The sequence below is a fragment of the Opisthocomus hoazin genome, chromosome 16 (assembly GCF_030867145.1).
Source record: "Opisthocomus hoazin isolate bOpiHoa1 chromosome 16, bOpiHoa1.hap1, whole genome shotgun sequence".
NCBI classification, from domain to species: Eukaryota; Metazoa; Chordata; class Aves; order Opisthocomiformes; family Opisthocomidae; genus Opisthocomus; species Opisthocomus hoazin.
In genome coordinates, this window is record NC_134429.1 from 12,576,408 (window position 1) to 12,595,142 (window position 18,735).

General features: G+C 46.3%; 2 protein-coding genes across 3 annotated transcripts; both read left to right on the top strand.

The window, feature by feature from the left end:
* The first annotated feature begins 88 nt into the window (after nt 1-88).
* Nucleotides 89-13,562, top strand: PGD (phosphogluconate dehydrogenase). 2 transcript variants are annotated; one of them, XM_075437439.1, is made up of 13 exons: nt 89-178; nt 2,178-2,253; nt 2,689-2,868; nt 3,006-3,071; nt 4,211-4,329; nt 5,773-5,842; nt 6,208-6,342; nt 7,070-7,259; nt 9,865-9,995; nt 10,463-10,596; nt 10,952-11,051; nt 12,558-12,680; nt 13,253-13,562. In XM_075437439.1, exons 1-13 carry the CDS (start codon nt 159-161, stop codon nt 13,370-13,372), a joined length of 1,464 nt encoding a protein of 487 aa, XP_075293554.1. In that variant the 5' UTR covers nt 89-158; the 3' UTR covers nt 13,373-13,562. The 2 variants fall into 2 exon arrangements, with proteins under 2 accessions (XP_075293554.1, XP_075293555.1); XM_075437440.1 differs by lacking the exon at nt 89-178 and adding an exon at nt 653-741.
* Nucleotides 13,563-14,664: 1,102 nt separating this feature from the next.
* Nucleotides 14,665-18,090, top strand: CENPS (centromere protein S). The gene is made up of 5 exons (XM_075437444.1): nt 14,665-15,036; nt 15,240-15,363; nt 15,727-15,760; nt 16,395-16,461; nt 17,481-18,090. The coding sequence occupies exons 1-5, from the start codon at nt 14,995-14,997 to the stop codon at nt 17,634-17,636; spliced, it is 423 nt and encodes a 140-aa protein (XP_075293559.1). The 5' UTR covers nt 14,665-14,994; the 3' UTR covers nt 17,637-18,090.
* Nucleotides 18,091-18,735: the final 645 nt, after the last annotated feature.

An 18,735-nucleotide genomic window follows, 5' to 3' on the forward strand; every position in this document is an offset into this window, starting at 1 on the left:
TTGCTGCTGTTGCCGATTCCTTTTTTTTGGTTTTTCAGTTCGGCACTGCAGTAAGCTGTTCGCTTTTTCTGGTTGCTGTTCTGACAGCTGATTGAACGCTTCAGAGGAGCTGCGAGCTGTTTTACTGCTTTCAGCCGCCTTCACCTCAATGCCCAGAAATGGACCAGAAGTTGGACGGGTGAGTTCGCTGCCGCTCCTCACATTTGGAATCTGCCTCTACCAGGAAGCGGCCGTCCTTCAAGGGTGGGTTTATGTTGACGATGGCTCTGACGGTGGTGGGGCGAAGGCCGGGACCCAGCTTTTCCCCGCAGTGCTGCCTGACGCCAGGCGTGCCCCAGTTCCCGGACCCCGTGCAGCCCCCCGGAGAGCGGCGATGCCCGAGGTGTTTCGGCAGCTGCATATAAGGCAATGAATTCTCTGTAATTAAAGGAGAGAGAAGGCACAGTACGCGCTGCCCACCGGCCGCCATTCCCGCGCTGTCGCGACATGGAGCACCGCTGTACCCGACCGCAGGAGCCCGACCCCGACCGCAGAGCCCGCGGCGGATGCCCCACGGCTGCGCCTTTAAGGGGGCGTGGCCCCCGAACCATCGGCCCATGGGCGGGAGGCGGGGCTCGCCCCAACAGCCAATGAGCGCGCCCCGCCCTGGCCGCGCGGCTGAGGGCCGGCTGGGCGCGCGGCGCAGGCCGAGCCCCGAGAGCCGCCGCGCGCAGGTCCACTCAGCGCCGCCGCCATGGCTCAGTGAGTGCGGGCGGGGGGCTCGGCCGCTGCCGCCGGGCGGGACTGCGGCACGGCTGCCTCCGGGGCTGGGGGCAGCGCCCGAACCGGCTCCTGGCGGCGTGAGAGCCAGGGGTGCCCCCCGCTGACGGGAGAGGCCTTGCGGCCCCCTCACGGGGAGGGGCGGGCGCCGCGCCCCCGGCCGGCTGAGGGACGGCGGGAGCCGCTCGAGCCTCTCGCCTCTGCAAAACCGCGTTTTCTCGGGGTGGGGGCAGCGGGCCGGGCCGTGCGGTCCCCGCTTTCCCCTCCGGCCCCTTCCGCGGTGGCTCTGGGGCGGGAGGAGGGAGAGGACGGGGCCCCGGAGCCGCGCGGCCGCGGGGAGGGCTGTCACCGGCCGCGGCTGAGGGACCGGCGAGGGGAACGAGCCGGCTGGGCGGGAGCCTGCTTGACAAAACCCGGGAGCGGTCCGTGCCGGAGCCGCGGCTGTGCGTCGGGAAGCGTCCCTGAGCCGGGGCTGGGAGCGGTCGGTCGGGACTGCCTTTTGGTACGAGGAAAGGCTGAGGGAGCTGGGCTTGTTCAGCCTGGAGAAGAGAAGGCTGAGAGGGGACCTTAGAAATGCCTCTAAATATCTGCAGGGTGGGTGTCAGGAGGATGGGGCCAGACTTTTCAGTGGTGCCCAGCGACAGGACAAGGGGCAACGGGCACAAACTGAAGCAGAGGAAGTTCCGTCTGAACACGAGGAAGAACTTCTTCCCTCTGAGGGTGACGGAGCCCTGGCCCAGGCTGCCCAGGGAGGTTGCGGAGTCTCCTCTGGAGATACTCAAGACCCACCTGGACGCGGTGCTGTGCAGTCTGCTCTGGGGTGACCCTGCTTGGGCAGGGGGTTGGACTGGGTGACCCACAGAGGTCCCTTCCAACCCCGACCATTCTGTGATTCTGTGACTCTGTGAGCAGGCAGAGTTCGGCAGCCTCTGGCAGAACATCCCGCTCCCCCTCTTTTCCCTTGCTCACCCCAAGTCTGGGACAGTTTGCGTTACAGAAGCCAAGAAATAGCGTAGTGTTCAGATGTGATCTTCTGGAGCAGCACCTGTTAAACACGGAGTTGTGATATAGCTGGATCCATCAGCGACAGATTCAAGCTGCTTGCTTTACTCCCTGCCTCCTAGCGCGGTGTTTTGGATGCCTGACTCTTCTTACTCATCTGATTGTGTTGTGGCTGGGGAGAAATCGTGGTGACTTGAAACATGCTGTATGTTGGTCTGTGCTCTGTCTGCTGGACTGACGGGGAGCCACCAGGGTCACTTGTAACCGCCGGCAGAATCCATGCAGAGCGTGTGCTACAACATTCGTTAGGGAGGGCTGGGCTGGCCTAGCAGCTGACAAGGTCAGAACAGCCCGGCGGAAGGTGTGGGTCACCGCTAAGCAGACTTACCTGGCGATGTTGTTCTTCCCTGTTCCAGAGCTGACATTGCTTTGATTGGACTGGCTGTGATGGGACAGAACCTTATTTTGAACATGAACGACCATGGCTTCGTGGTAAGTGAAGGAAAACATTGTTCTGAAAGGCTGACTCACTAGCACTTGGGATTGGAGCTGAGCATTTTGTGGTGGGTTTTTTTTTTGCCTTGTGATGGTCTAATGGATGTCGTTTCCTCCTTTTATTTATAACCTAAGCTGCCCTTTGTCCTGTTTCCACAGAAAAACAGCAGTGCATGCCTGTATTCAGCTAGCTACCTGATGTGTTAGTTATGTATGATTTTCCCCTGAAATTTGCTTTGGGCTTGGCTGTTAACCGTAGGTTCCCAAGGTGCTTGCAAAGACGTGCTGCAGGTTCACCTCTGCTTAGCATCGTTAGGGAATGTGGAAGTGAGAGAGCACGTGATGCTGAACCTTGCTTGTGTAATTTGTAGTCTGAGCTAAAGGAACTGTTCTGTAGGCAGCTTTTATTAATGTGGATTTTTGCTCCCTCAGGTTTGTGCCTTTAACAGGACAGTTTCCAAAGTGGATGACTTTCTGGCCAATGAGGCCAAGGGAACCAAAGTGATCGGTGCTCACAGCCTGGAAGAGATGGTCTCTAAGTTAAAGAAGCCCCGTCGCATTATCTTACTGGTGAAGGCTGGAAATGCGGTGGATGACTTTATCAATAAATTGGTGAGGGAAACATTCTTTCCACCTGTGACTTCCTGGCTGTCTTTTGGAAAAGTTTCCTCTGGAAGATCTCATTTATTTGTTGTTAGTGAGGTTTTGAATGCATGGAGAAAACCAAAATGCTGGTTTACTTTTGGCAGGTGCCGTTGTTGGAGGCTGGAGACATCATAATTGATGGTGGGAATTCTGAGTATAGAGATACCACGGTAAGCCTGTTTTCTGCCCGAAGTGGATGTATAAAATACACGTGATTCTTTCTCCTCTGATCGTCAGAATAGTCAGTCAATAAGATGCCATTTTTCCTCTAATCAGGGAAGGCCAAACTGAGTTATCTCTGCAAAACTAGATTATACAGCCTATTAAAAGGTGATTGTTACAGCCATTAAGGACTGTTCTATAAGTACATTTTCCTGGAAGTTGCCTAAATCATCAAAGAATATTTTTACTGACTTCTTTTAAAGAGTGAAGGCCTTTAGAATATTTCCTGTTACAATCTTAAAGAGTTTTCAGGGAGACTTGAAAATCTGAGGATATAGATTTGTTGTTATATTTCAATCCTGTGTGACTACCGGAGAATCCAGTAAGGCAGAACTGCTGGTTTGGCTATCTCGGTAATGAAAACAATAGAGGAATTACCTGGTTTTGCAAAAAAAAAAAAACCGCAACCAACAAAAAAATCCTGCTTGTGAGCAGGCTGTAACTATAGAAGTTACTGAAGTTACGTTAGCATATCTGGGATGCTTACATGAAAATACTGCATTCAGATCAGTACTTTTGACTCTTAGAAGGATGCTGGTATTAGTGTTTCTGCTTTGGCATCCTGATCTTGGATAAGCGAGTCGGCCACGCCAGAGTGAAAAACAGGTACTCAGTGAGGTTTAATACTTGGGGAGCTTGCAGCTGCCCTTACGGATCTCAGCCTGTGCTTCTCTCCCACTCGGAGGGAATTAGTTTCCCTCATAGTTGTCCGTGCTTGCACCTTCACTCTGCAATGCACTCGGCAGCTCCACCTTGGGCCTAATCTGCTTCCCCCACATCTTCGCACACAGCATGTGTCACCTGACATTTAATTCTGAGCCTTCTCTGGCCTCAGTACTGCTCTGTTCTATCTGGTGCTTATAAGGACTTTGTTTTCACAGCGTGCCTCTTTTGCAAGGATCCATGTCAAGGCAACAGGAAGTTTCCTAATACTCACTTTGGTGTGTGTACAAGCTTTCTCTAAGGTTGTTTTCTAGCATGTCTGAAGCCGAATTGAAAACCTAAATTTAGGTCTGAACTGCTAACCTTTGTTTGTAAAGCTCTGGCATTGAAAGAAATTACATAATGCTGCTGTCTTCTGTTCCAGAGACGTTGTAAGGAACTACGGGAGAAGGGCATCTTACTTGTTGGAAGTGGTGTTAGTGGTGGAGAGGAGGGTGCCAGATATGGTCCTTCACTCATGCCAGGAGGAGCCAAAGAAGCCTGGTAAGCACAAGCTCATATATTCTTCTTCAGAATGGTCTGCAACAATCGTCTTCTGTTCACGATGAGAGCAGAGGGAGGGAAGGAGGAGGGCGTGGGTGTGGAGAGAACAAGATATGTTGCGATCTCACTTCCTCAAGGCTCAAGATTTCTCAGCTTCGCTGGGGTCATGGGGCAGTGCTGAGCCTTCATGGCAGGCAAAACCAGGGCAGGTTTTTCTTCCAGGAATCCACAGGCATAAGCAGCACCTACAAAGATGTGAAGGGAGCAATGGGTGCCAGGGAGAAAGGAATTTTGCTTAAATTTTAAACAAGTGCTATTTCTTGATTATGATTTTTCTTCTGGGCACCGACGCGTTTGGAAGGCTGTTAACCATGAAACAGGCAGCAGCAAAGATGGCTGCGGTGACACATATGATCTCCTTATAAAAGGAGGGTTCAGTACATGTTCGTACTGACTATTGAATACATTAATTTTTTTTGAAGCTTCTGCTGTGCTGCTGTGCTGTTTTGTACTTGTGTTAGTGTAAAGAACTGTACATCAATGTTCATATTAGACTTTATGCCTGCTTGCCCATTCTCTCTGTAAATGTAGAAAGAAAAGGTGTGTCTGAGCCTTACCTGAGCTTTAGAATTTCTGAAGTCCCTGTCTGTTTGTGTTAGCATTTCGTAACATTATCAGCCTGGTCAAATTTGATGACACAACGCCAGAAGCAACATAACAGTAATCTGCTATCTGATCATCTTTTTGCCATGAAGAGCTCAGTAAAGACAGCTTCTATTTGTCACCCTTCCCCGAACTTTGTCCCCCTCCGCTTTCACGGTACCTGCAGCCCTTGTGCCACCCATGCTCCTTCTCCAGTGGTCACTTTAGATTGCTCCAAACTTGGCAAGCTGTAGTGCTCTCCTGTTGGCTAGGCAATTTACTACGCTTGGGGAGGCTGGCAATTGCAAAAGCTCCTGTTTACTGCAATAATGCAGATAACTCTATCCTGACTTGCGTTTGTGGAGTTTCTTCCCTCTTTCCCTCTCCTCCAGAACACCCTGGATTTTTCTTGTGATTGTGGAATAGAATGGGATTTTGTTTCAGCTCTGCCACTGATGCTCTGGGAGTGTGAGGCTGTATCATAACCTGCCTCCGCTTCCCCAGTTCTAAAATGGAGAAGAGAATATCGGGGCTCCTTTAGGTACATTAAGCTCATCTGAACAGTGTTGTAAGCGTGACGTGGCCTGTCCCCATTTCTTGCAAACAATGTCTAGATCTGGGAAAAACATACACTTTATTTGATGTTGCTGTGTGGTGAGTTATCAGCTTGCCAGCATGCCCTCACCACAAGCTGCCTTTCGGCAGGTTACAGAAGGATGCATCATACTAAAGGCTATTTTTCTTTCTTGTGGTGTTTGTGTCCTCTGCCTGTCTTCTGAGGCATATTATTTCTCCCCACAGGCCCTATATCAAGACTATATTTCAAAGCATTGCTGCTAAAGTGGGATCTGGGGAACCTTGTTGTGACTGGGTAAATATTTATTTGATATTGACCTTAACTTGTGGTTAGGTCCATAGTAGTAGTTTGGTTGCTGAAGCTCATGCACGTTTGTCCTTAATAAACCCAGTGACATTAGTGGGTTGATTTTCTGGCTGACTGCATTCAATTCAGATCTGCCATCTCTGATAGCTTATCCCATACAATGGAAAGGCAAAGCTTTATGGCTGGGTCGTGCACTGGGGCAGCTAAATGGATCTGTGACCCACAGTCTTTTCAGTTAGCATTGGGCTTGCTTCCTTCCTTCCTTTAGGCAGATGGAAGCCATAGACTGATATTAAACACTGGAAGTGGTGACAGCACTGTTGCTGATGGCATTTTGTGATGTTTCCTGACAGGTAGGAGATGAGGGCGCTGGACACTTTGTGAAGATGGTGCACAATGGGATTGAATATGGAGACATGCAGCTGATCTGTGAGGCCTATCACCTGATGAAAGATGTGGTGGGCATGGAGCATGACGAGATGTCAAAGGTGATCTGAGGTGTTTTGCGTCTTGCGTTCTTGAGCCATGGTGGCTGCCTGTGGTTGATAGGGGCAGCTGGGCTTGGGTAAAGCTGCCGTATGTACATGGAGTTAATTTTTCTGACATGCCTTCTGCCGAGGGCAGTGCACAATATTCCTGAGCTTCAAATGAGATAGGGAGCAGCAAGCGTGTACATCCGAATGTTTACAGAAATTGCCTAAACTCTCCCATTTGGCAGTTGATTTGTCCCCAGGAAGCACCTTCTTCTGCAGAGATATGAATTACCTTGCCTGAAAAAACCTAGTAAAGTATTGAGCGTTATAATCAAGCAGGCAAATCTTGCAAAGACCTTGTTGAAGCAAGTCAATAAGTATGATGTGTCTTGAAAGGGCAGTTCTGTTTCCAGCCCTCAGTGCTGATAATGATAGGCGAGAGGATTGACTGTGCCTCTGCCTTGTTTGTTGGAGATGGACGCTCTGAGTCTGGGGTGTGCTCCTTTCAGTGCAGTGCTCCTGCACAGCAGCCTTTCGGCAGCGCTGAAATCTTTGGTAGATGTGGCGGGGTGCCAGTAAGCAGTAACTGAGATTGTGCGTACAGAAGAGGATCATACTTATATGTATGTGTATTTATACGTACATCAATAAATCACTTGATGTATATATAGTAGATGCATAGTAAATCTGTGTGTGTGTGTATATATATATATATACACACACACTGTTTCTCCTCTTCCAGGTATTTCAGGAATGGAATAAGACAGAGTTGGACTCTTTCCTGATTGAAATCACAGCCAATATTCTCAAATTCAAAGACAGCGATGGCAAATACCTGCTCCCAAAGATCAAGGACAGCGCAGGACAAAAAGGGACGGGGAAGTGGACAGCCATTTCCGCCCTGGAATATGGAGTCCCTGTCACACTTATAGGTAACTGGTTCTTCGTTCTGGCCTCATCTTTCTTACCTGCACGGACCAGATCACAGTGAGGAGCATGTTAACACAGTAATCTCAGAAATGAGCCCACACTGGAGCCTGGCTCACAGAAGAGGCTTTTCTAGGTGTAGCTGTTGCAGTCCTTCTGCCCTTGAGAGCTGTTGCTGTTTTTCTTTGCTGGGCTTGTCTTTACGTTTTTTCTCAAATGTCGGCAGTACCGTTATCATGCCTTTGTCCATGGTGTCTTCGCAGCGCTAGTGATGACATAGTGACAGGTGAACATGTAAGTGCTTTGCTAGAAGTGTCATGCTAGATTGATGTAACATTCCTCTCAGTAATCCTCCACTTTACCTGCTACTCCAAATCCCATCATAGCCTTAAAAATGTTAAAAAAAAAAAAAGAAGAAAAAAAGAAAAAAGGTGAGGACGGGACCCCAAAACCTTATTGCTTGACTACTGCTTGATGAGTATTTAGACTTCTCTGAAGGCATAAGAATTATTTTTCGGATATCTACCTAAGTCTTCTATGTTTCAGCGTAATTTAGCTAACCCAGCATAAGCGTGACTAAACAGGAACATGAGGGCTGGACTGTAGTATGGATTGAGGAGCACGGACAGATTTCTCTGAGAATAGCGGCAGGCTGCTACCCTGTGACGGTGGCTGCTGTTTTTCCATACCAGTTGATTGTGGAGTTTCATTATACACTCTGGACTGCTGCTGTTTTTTGTTTTGTGGCTTATAAGGCTACTGATCCAAAGCCAAACTAAGGTATGGATGTGTATTTTGTAATTGCTTTGAATTATATCCCTAAAGTGTGAGAATTTACCTGCTCACATACATACCTAACAGTCTTGTTACCTACCCTTTTATCTAACCTGGCCTCTGAGGGGAATTGTGACACAGGAGTTGTAACACATCTGCAACATGTTTAGAGTGGTCTCTTACCACAGGTCCAATGTAGATTTTCCCGTTGAGTAAATAAGATGACTCAACAGGTTCTTTGCTCTTGGATTGACTTTAATTTTCATGCTTTCTCTAGCTCTTTTTCCTTTGCCTTTGTATTAGAAGATAAGAAAAACTATATTCAGTAGGCTAAAAGGGAGTAACTGCAGTGATAGCTGTCAGAAACATGACTGCATTCCAACAACATATCTTTTCAAAACGAGTTTTGTAAATAGTTTGAATATTCTACTACACCTATAATCTTTCAGTTCTAGGCTCGAAACATTCTTTCTCACTTGTGCTGTTAATATTCTCCTGTTTGGGGTTCTTGCAAAGATGAAGAGTGGAGGAGACACTCCCTAGTTAGTCCTCTGCACTGCCAGGGGAGCGTTGTCAGGTGATGATGTGTTGATAGGGAAGTATGTGCAATAGCCCTTGTGCAAACATGGCTGTGCTTAGGGCAGTTGCTGTGTGTGTGGTTTTACTGCATAAGCGTGACTTGCAGACTTCCGCTTGTAAAAGCGGTGTCATGCTACTCCTGCTTTTTCCTGGTTTTTTCCCCCTACACTTCTCCTCCCCAGTGTAGAAGGAAGTTCATGCAGAAATGGAGGAGCCAGTTCTGATTGTGATATGGTCTGTTAATCCTACTGCAGGGAGGATCCAGGATCTTGTGAAAACATTACTCAGTCAGCTTTTTTTTGGTTGGTTTGTTTTGCGTGCGTGGGTGGTTTTTTTGTTCTGGGGTTTGGTTTTTTTTGGTAACTCAAGTCTCACTTAAATGGTGGAAGAAGAGTTCAGTGTGAAGACTGTAATAAACTTGATTGCTTTCCTTCTATTAGACTAAGAAAAGGAAACCCCCCCCCCCTATAATAATACCGTCTTTGACTGCAAATAAGTACAACTTACACCAGCATGATTAGGAATTGACTGAGCCAGATCAAGAGACTGGTATTCAGGCTTTCTCTTTGGGAGCTGAAGATACTGCTTGGCTAGCTCCTTAGCCCTGGCAACTGACATTTAGTAACCTGCTTAGTGATGTTATAAAACATTCTTATGGGCTTCTGAATGCTAGTGTTGTGAGCCTACTAGATTTGTAAAACTTATTCCCTCTTATAAGTTAACCTGATGATTTATTCTTGATTTTAATTGCTCTTATTTTGCCTGTGTGTATTTCAAAGCACATCTAGTTAATGTGAGTTGGCATTTATGCAACAGCTTTTTATCTTCCAAGCAAGATACAATAACTAGTGAAGGCTTCAGCCTTGCCTGTCCCTAGACTGCAGTGCAACACTGTCTGTCTTCTATAGATAGAAAGAGATTTAAAAGTAAATGTTTAAAACAGAGAGCTGTTTTAAAGGTGAAGGTTCCTGAAGATAAATTTTCATGCAGATGACTTGTGGTTTTTTTTTTTTTCTTTATCATTGGAAAGCTGTGTCAGTCAGTATTTACCCAATGGTTATGCTGACTGGCAGTTTGGTCCCTCAGTAATGCTGTTGAAATAATTCATGTGTACATCTCTCTTCACACATGGCCGTTTCACTACGTATGCGGCTCGTCATTCACTGGCACTTTCACTGTGCTCGAGGACAAGTATCTCGGACCTTAACAGTGATGCTGAACTTTCTAATTATCTGCCTTTTTCTACCATACTTAAAGGTGAAGCTGTGTTTGCACGGTGCCTGTCTTCCCTCAAGGATGAGAGAGTACAGGCCAGTAAGCTGCTGGGTGGGCCTAAAATGACTCCGTTCAGTGGGAGCAAGAAGGCCTTTCTGGAGGACATACGCAAGGTGAGTCATGGTGCTTGCCAGAGTGCTGTATTAAAGCTGCACATCAAGGCAGGTTTTGGATGCTGTAAGCCCTGGTGAGGAGTTCTTGTGTTTACATTTCACGACAATTGGTTCCAGCAGTCCCATTGTGCATTGTCTGGTGGTGTTCACAATGCATAATGTGACCAGTTCCTTTCCTGACCAAAAAACAGTCCTGAAGGAATTCAAGTCTAAGCCACAGTCTGGGGTGCAGAGGTCATAATTCATGCACAGGAGCTTACTTTTTCACCCCTCAACACTCCCATCTTTGTAATGGCGATAATAGCTCTTGATTTCTCTCTCAATTTTCCAAAACTTGGAAAGGATATTTTGGTTCCCAGGTAGCTGGAATGTGCCTCCTGTACTCGACCCTAATGAGATGTGGACTTTGAAATTTCACTTTCAACTTTGTGGGACTTCATTTGGAATGGGTATCTGTTTTTTTTTAGGCCCTGTATGCTTCCAAGATTATCTCATATGCTCAAGGCTTCATGCTGCTGAGACAAGCAGCCAAAGAATTTGGCTGGACACTGAATTACGGTGGCATTGCACTGATGTGGAGGGGAGGCTGCATCATCAGAAGGTAATTAAGATGAGCAGGCTATTCAGTTGCTGAGGGGAGAAGAGCAGGCAATTTAGTTATGCAGTGCTAGACTGACAAGATGAGAGATTTTCTTGGAAAATCCATGGATTTAATCTGCTGTTAAGGTACTGGGAGGCTGTTTCTGTGGACAGCCCTAAAGGTTAGCAGATTAAGCGAGTTTTCTGGTGGCTTAGCTAGTGCAGATTTTCTTTGGTCTTTGTTTTGTTTGCATCTTTCTCAGTGCTTGGAATCTGAGTCTGACTGAGTCACGTTTCAGCACTGTTAAGCTTTGGATTCTGGGCCTTTGTTGAAAGCTGTGAAATTTTATTCCTGATTTACATGTGTTCTGCCTTAGCGTGTTCCTGGGAAAAATCAAAGATGCTTTTGATCGAAACCCACAGCTCCAGAATTTGCTGTTGGATGATTTCTTTAAGACAGCTGTTGAAAACTGTCAGGTGAGTTTCCAAAGGAAGGAAGAACATAAAAACAATAGTTTACAATTTGGATTTCTTCAGCTTCTTTCCTGGGAATTACCTTCACAAGTATATTTATACTGAAAAATTAAAAGATAGAGAACATCCTTGAAACCTATTTATACAGCATCCTTAATCCCAAAGATCACCAAACAATCCTTAAGTTCTTTGGGACTGTGTGTGTATATCTGTACGCACAGAACGTGTGGGTGTAGGAATTAATCACCTATGGCTTCCAGGTACCCTTCTTTATTACCAGTCTTACAAGATCAGGACAGGAAAAAAACTGCATAGTTGGAGCTGGTGGAAACTGAACAAGAGCGTTACTGTGATGAGGTGGGCTATGCTGAGGTCCAAATTAGAATTTTGCCAGATGCCAGGGATAGTGACCTGTCCTTGAAAATACGCGTCTTGCCTCCATCTGAAAGTTGAAGAATGTTGGTTCTAAATGAAGAAAAAAAGGGGGTTGCATCACTTCAGCACTACTTTATAAATCAGTATCCAGATACATCAAGCGATGAACCGAGGTCTCATGTAATGTTGCAAGGTATATTTGTACTGTCAACCTAAAGATAATACAGGAGCAAACAAATGTATAGTCCTTATTGTGTCATGGTTGTTCTTTGATACTAGACAAGCTACTATTAGAAACTTAAGGTTTCCATTTTACTATTACAGAAGAGCCTTGGGCAGTAATTCAGAACTGCCGTGATGTCAGGAAAAAATGTCTGGCCTGCGTGAACATTCTCATCACTGCCCTGTATCTCGTGCCTACTGTGCACTTGGATTTCAGCTGTGCAGAGCAGAACGTTCTGTTCTATTACCATTGTTTGCAGTAGCACCAAAATAACAGTGTTGCAGACCTGCCATTTGTTAGACCTAGGTCTGTCCAAACAGTGTCCTGATTCAGATGGACTTGACAAGCATGACTAAAACCAGATTATCTGACCAACAAAGAAGCCATATATTATCACTAACAATTCTTTTAACTGAAGCGGAATATTCCATGCAGGTTACTAGATCAGATGTACAGCTGAAATGAGGATTATCCACATACCTGTGTGGAGTATTGTGCTGACCTCTTATGCCCTTGTGCGGGCTTTATACTGTGCTTGATTAGAGGTCCTGGAAGTGCCTCAGTGTTTGCTCAGTGTGTTCCCCACTGTGTTGGTGCTTTTGGGATGCGCTGATTATGTGAAAGAACAGCATCCTTGCTGGAGGCTGTCGTTTAATTGCATGTGAAGTAGATGTCTGCACTCTTACTGCACTGTTTGTTAACTCTGTCTTACTGGCCGTTATTTTGGATCAACATTGTTTATGTAAAATCAGGAATCTACTGCTGCGTTTGCTCAGACTTTGTCATTAGATTTCACATAACGTGAAATAGCACATGCTATTACACTAGGATATTCGTGTGCCTGCACATACCTCTGAGCAAGCACTGGTAGTTTCTTTACTTTTTCTTCCGCCCCTTTTCCTCTCTCCCAGGACTCCTGGCGACGTGTGATCAGTACTGGAGTGCAAATTGGTATCCCTATGCCCTGCTTCACTACAGCACTTTCTTTTTATGATGGATACAGGCATGAAATATTACCAGCTAACCTGATTCAGGTAGGTGCCTGAAATAGTGTAGCAGATCTGGCTACTGCAATATCATCATGTCGTTATTTAAATACTGGTCTAAACGCCATGATGGCAATATGTCCTAATCACTCCAACATTGTAAACATAAAGGCATAGATTGCCTAATAGAATTCTGCTAAACCTGAAAGTCACGGCAATAAAATACTATGAGATGTCTGGATAAAGAACACCAGAGGTGTTGGTGTGATAGTGCCCAGCGTGTGTTAGTATTCCGTCTGCGAACCAAGGGCGATGACATCTTTGAATCAAAATGCTTTATAAAGAAGTAAGTGTTGTTGAATCTTTGGATGTAAGTGCTTGGTTTTTTAAATTAGTACCTAGCAGAAATAATATACTTGTCTTTCTACAGAACTCTTAATTACTAGATATTAGTAAATGTTTCATTGCAGTGATTTTGCTAATAATGGGAAAATAACTTTGTTATAATACCGGAGTCAGATCTTATTTTTAGTATTCCTGTAGTCGTGTATCAGTAGATGCAACTTCTGGTACTCAGATGACTCTGATATTCCTGTGTCTATTGTGTGTTCTTACTCCAGGCTCAGCGCGATTACTTTGGTGCACATACATACGAATTACTATCGAAGCCAGGTGTATTTATCCACACTAACTGGACAGGCCACGGAGGAAATGTGTCCTCTTCTGCCTACAATGTCTAATGGAGGTATTTCCTCTTGAAGCCCAGATACTGTAGATCTCAGATATTCCTCCTAGAATACCACTTTTTAATGTACTGTGCTAGAACTTGTGTTTGGACACTTTTTTAATAACTTGTGAGTATATTTCATATATATATCTCAATATATATATATCATATAAGAAAGCTAAATAAACTTGCTTATAAATGCATTAGAGGTGTTTTCTTTCCACTGCTGCTGGCCAAAACTGGCTAAAATGTCTTTGTGCAGTATTTAATAGAATAAAAATATTACAATTTAAAAATGTATTCTATTATAGAGTGTAAACTCCTAGGGATCAAGATAAGAGATGACAGCATTTCAGTAACTGCTAAAGCAGAGAATGGCAGACTAACGCTACACAAGATTTCAGGGAGGTAAAGACCTTTTTTTGGTTGTCGTTATTGATTCATAATAGACAGTAGTTTGCTTCTGAAAGATGAATTCCTGGCCCCCTGCACACAGTCTGTCACACTGTGAGCTCTGTTTTCTGTGAGAGTGTGACGGGTGGGATGCATCACACGAAAACTCGAGTGCAGCCCGAGGGTGTCGAGGCTGATGTTCCTGTCACCAAGCCGTTCTCCCTCCGGCAGCTGTTCCAGTGTTAAGCCCTGGCGCAAACTGTTGGCTTAGCTGTGTGCTTGTGCTCTTTTCCCCAAATTTCCCTGCTGCTTTGCCTCCTTTTCCCGTGGGGCAGTTAAAAATACCTGCAGCAGCACGCAAAGTTGGCCCCAGCTGATAGCCTGTTCCTGCAGTCCCACTGCCAGGCACCTTCACACTCTTGAAAATTCCCCCGGAGGCCTGTATCTTTCTTTTTTTTTCATGGAACCTCTGAAGTGTTACATTTGTGCTGTGCACTGATTTTGTACTATTTCTTTTGCTCCATTTATTTCTGCTAAGACAGTTGGCTACATAGTTGAGTGTATACTTAGCAAAAGATTACTTTCCGTTGAAAGCAGCTTCTCTGCAGGCTGTGTTGTAAGATTTAGGAATTCTGTAAAATTCACGTGTGACAAACTGCGTGCAGTAGCGGTAACTCGAGGGTCGCGAACACCTCCGCAGTCGGTCTGCCCCAGCCTCTGTGGTTTGGGTTCTCCAGCAGCAGAACTCTATTGCGAACCACCCCCAGTCCTGCCAGGTCATGGCGCGCGGGGGGGGTGCGGTCCCCCCACCCCCCCGTGTCAGTGCGGACAGAGGACCTGCCCCGCCGCCTGCAGCGGAGCGGGGCCGGCCCTGCCAGCGCCAGTAACCGAGCCAGCGGGGCAGAGGCGGGACGGGGCCCGCAGCTGGCGCGGCTCTGCGCCTCTCGCCCCGGCTGGCGGCTGCTCTCCGCCGGGCAGACGCGTTACCCGCCCGCGGGGGACAGCCTCTCGGTACCGGGCGGGCGCGGGCAGCCACCTCATGGGGTGACGCGCGGAGCCTCCCGCAGGCCGCAGCCCGGCGCGCGCCCCGTCTCTCCACCGGATCAGCCCGGGGCTGCGCTTCCTCCGCCCGGGGCCCCTCGGAGCGGCCCCTTCCCCGGGGCGGTGCCGGACATTGCGGCGGCGCAGCCCCGCCCCGCCTCGCTGGGCGGGAAACGCGGCCGAGCCGCTGAGGGCCGCGCCATGGAGGCTGCGGACGGCGAGGAGCGGCTGCTGCTCACGCAGGTACGGCGGGGCTGGGCCCCCCCGCCTCCGGCCCGGGCCCCCGGCCCCGCTCCCCAGGGCAGCGCCCGGCCGGGACAAGATGGAGCCGCGCCGGGGGCGGGGGTGCGGGGCACTGAGCGGCGGACGTGGCGTTGCGGGTGAAGGTCCCGTGAGGGGGCCGCGGGGCGGCGGGGAGCTGACCGCGGCCGCCTCGGCGCTTGCAGAGGCTGCGGGCCGCGGTGCACTACACGGCTGGCTGCCTGTGCCGGGACGTGGCGGAGGACAAGGGGGTGCAGTTCGGCAAGCAGAGCGTGGCCGCCGTCGCCGAGATCACCTTCAGGCAGTGCGGTACGGAACCGCGCGTCTTCGCTGTTGCATGAAGGGTGGCTGCGGGAGAAGCCGTGCTTGAAAAAATACCGCACGGGAACTGGGTATCACTGGTGCGTGGTTTCTTGCGTTACATTTTTTAAAGTACAAGAAACGGTGATTCTATTTTTCAGACCTGGAAAAAGCGTTTAAATATATGTGGAAATATTGTGAGCCACCTGCCAGTGCAGCAGAGGGGCACGCAGTAACAAGTGATGGTCGCTTCTCGTAACTAACTCGGATAACCTGCCGTGAAGCCTGTGTAACAGCTAGAACCGTGTCATGTATCTCTTCCCGCTCAGTTTTAGCGTTCTAAAATATGTGGTGTCTTTGTGTTTCCTCCAGAGAACTTTGCAAGAGATCTCGAAATGTTTGCAAGGTAGGTACTGGAACACTTGGTTGTTACAAATGCTTTCCTTTCTGTATTCGGCTCTAATAAATAGATAAATCTTTAAAATATATCTTGTATTTCCAGTTTTAAAGGGTTCTATTGTCTGCTTAAATAGTGGCTGTGAAGTTAGGAAATAGATACTCCCACATAGGTTCTTCCTGATCTTGGAAGTTCATTTACGTGGTACAAGTGATTGTTTAGATCAATGTCTGTGTATAATTGTAAAATGCGTCAGTACATAGCAGTCCTGCGTGGTCTGGGAGTGAGAGATGCTTGCCAGCATGCCTGTTCCATCTGGTTGCTCAGAGGAGGTAAGGGAATGTTTTGAGGAGTCAAAACGTAACACCGTGACCTGGCAAGTAAGAGCAAACGGAACAGTGGTGCTTGAAGTTCTGGTTGCTAAATTCTACTGGTTTTACACAAGAAGTGTGGGAATTTAGATGCACACATACCAACTTGTAAAATAGGTTTTTATGTATTATAGCTGGAAAAGATAGGCATGTTGGGTTTACTGGGTCCCTATTAAGCCATTTTAGTTAGTGTTCTGAATTATATGCTCTACAGCCTCTTACAAGCAGTGTTGGCAAACATATTAAGGGGGCTGTTTTTTAATTTTATGCAGGCATGCAAAACGAAGCACAGTCACTACAGAAGATGTGAAGCTTTTGGCGAGAAGGAGCAATTCTTTGGTAAGATTCACTGCATTTTCTGTCTCACAGCATTCTTAAATTGGTTAATTACTAAAAGTGTTTGAATGAAGGCTATAGATGATGAAGCAACTGTTGCTTAAGCAGTTTCACTGGCTAATAGATGATCGATGGGCACAATCCAGTGGTTTTTTAAATTTTCATCTTATTTTGCTTCATGTGATGCTGTGTCTCACTGTGGGAATAGAGATCTGATTGCAATTCAAGCAGCAATATTCTGGTTGCAGCAGGGCTGCTCAGTTTCCAAGCACAAAAGCGCAATAAACAGTCACATTACAACATTGTCAATCTTGGAATAAATCACTGGTTTTTCCCTGATGTGGTGTTCCTTCGTTTTAGCCTGAGGTCGGGAATAGCTTGAGTCCACCCTGAGGCGCCAAGTCTCCTAACGTTAACATAGGGATGATTCACGTTACTGTATTCTCTCATGTGCTGATCTGTATGATGGTCAGGGGACACAAATTCCCTGATGTGTTGACATACCTGTAAGTGCTTCCATGAAGAAGAATACTTCCAATACCAATTTTTATTTTATGTGAGGGGGTGTTTTCCTTCAGTCTGTGATTTGAAATATGCAGCATGAACTTGCTTGAGAAGGCATAGTAAATGCTGGAGCTGAATTTTGTTTTCCTATTGTGTGCTGTTTATGTAAAGTGGGTGCAGAGGAATCTTGCAAAGTTTCTGTACTCTGATTATATCTCGGTAAACTACAACTCTGAGTAACTGCTGATATTGCTGTCTTGGTTCTAGAGAGAGATGTAACATCGATTTATAAATCCTAGTCTTGCCAGGGCATTTCAGTATCTGAGGGTACCTAGCTTAGACTGAGGGCTTTGTGCAAGAATTAAAACTAGTTGATATTTGTCAGCCTTTTTGGAGTATCTGTTGTCTTTTTTTATAATCAGAATTTGCCCTGTTAATTTCTCTTAAACATTTCTCTCTAATTTCTCATGAATAAATGAAGTTCCTCAGTAGATGACCGATTAGTTTATTTTTCTCAGCTAAAGTACATCACCCAGAAGAGTGAAGAGCTCACATGGAGTAACATGGAGCAAAAGGAGAAGAAGAAAAAGAAGTCCAGTGCAGCTAAGGGAGGGAGAACTTCTGGGGAACAAGCAGCAGCTGTGACAGAAAGTGAAGATTCCAACATGGCATGATTTACCTTTCAAGTAATGTCTCTGGTCATTTTCTCTCCTTATCCTCGAGGAACCCGAGTTAGCCTATTAGAGACTCCTCTTGCAGGTCCGCAACAGTAATGAAGCTTTAGGTTTTTAGGTGAATGTGATTAGCTGGAATTTTTTTTTTCTTTTTTTCCAAAAAATGAAAGGTCTGTCAGAATTCAGTAAAGGTTACAGCCAAAATGCCTTAATTGCTCACAAAAAGTTATCTTACTGTTATTAAAAAGAAAATCCTGTAAATAAAGTGTTTAAAGCAGAGCATTCTCACTGACCATAATAGCTCAGTATGTGCAACTCCCTCCATGCTGCTACTTAGTTTTTCCAGTAGTTGTTTGACTTGCTCCTTGCTTCCATTTTTGACACTTTTGCTTAGGTATTTTGAGTATTTTATTTTTGTTCTAGCCACATCTATCACTTGTTGTCTTGACAGTTAAAAGATGCTTTGTGTCATTTTTCACCTGTGATACTGCTGGTGCACAATATTCACTTTCAATAAATTGTATTACATTTCTAAACTTTTGTAACGTGGCTCCGGAGCAGTGGCCAGAAATGTTATCACCATTGCCCTCTCCTGGACTGACAGAGGTTTACCAAATGCTGTTGATGCGAAAAAATCAGATTTAAAGACATAAGGTATTAGACCGATATAGCCAAGTGAAATGAGAAGGCTGCTTCAACTACTGCGTGGGCAAACTTTATCAAGCACACATATGCTTGCCAAGCATAGTTTAAAATATGCAGTAAGAGAGGAAAGACTTGAACACTGTTTCTCGTGCTCAGCCTTTAATTGTGAGCCAAGCTTTTCTTGAAGCCACTTGTTTCTTCCTGAAGGGTACAGCTTAGGGCAATTCCCCAAAACCAAGTTTAAAATCATCAGGTTCTCATTTTAGTAAGACTCATACCTTAAACACTACCCCAAGATAAAGAAGGTACCAGATGACATAATATTTTTGATCACCCATGAGGACTTCTAGGTGCAGCCTTGTTCCTTGTTTGAAACCTTTCTCTTGAAAGCAGAGTGCACTTTCTGGACTAGAGTCACTCATGACACAATGGAAAAAGAGTAATGCTCTGGACT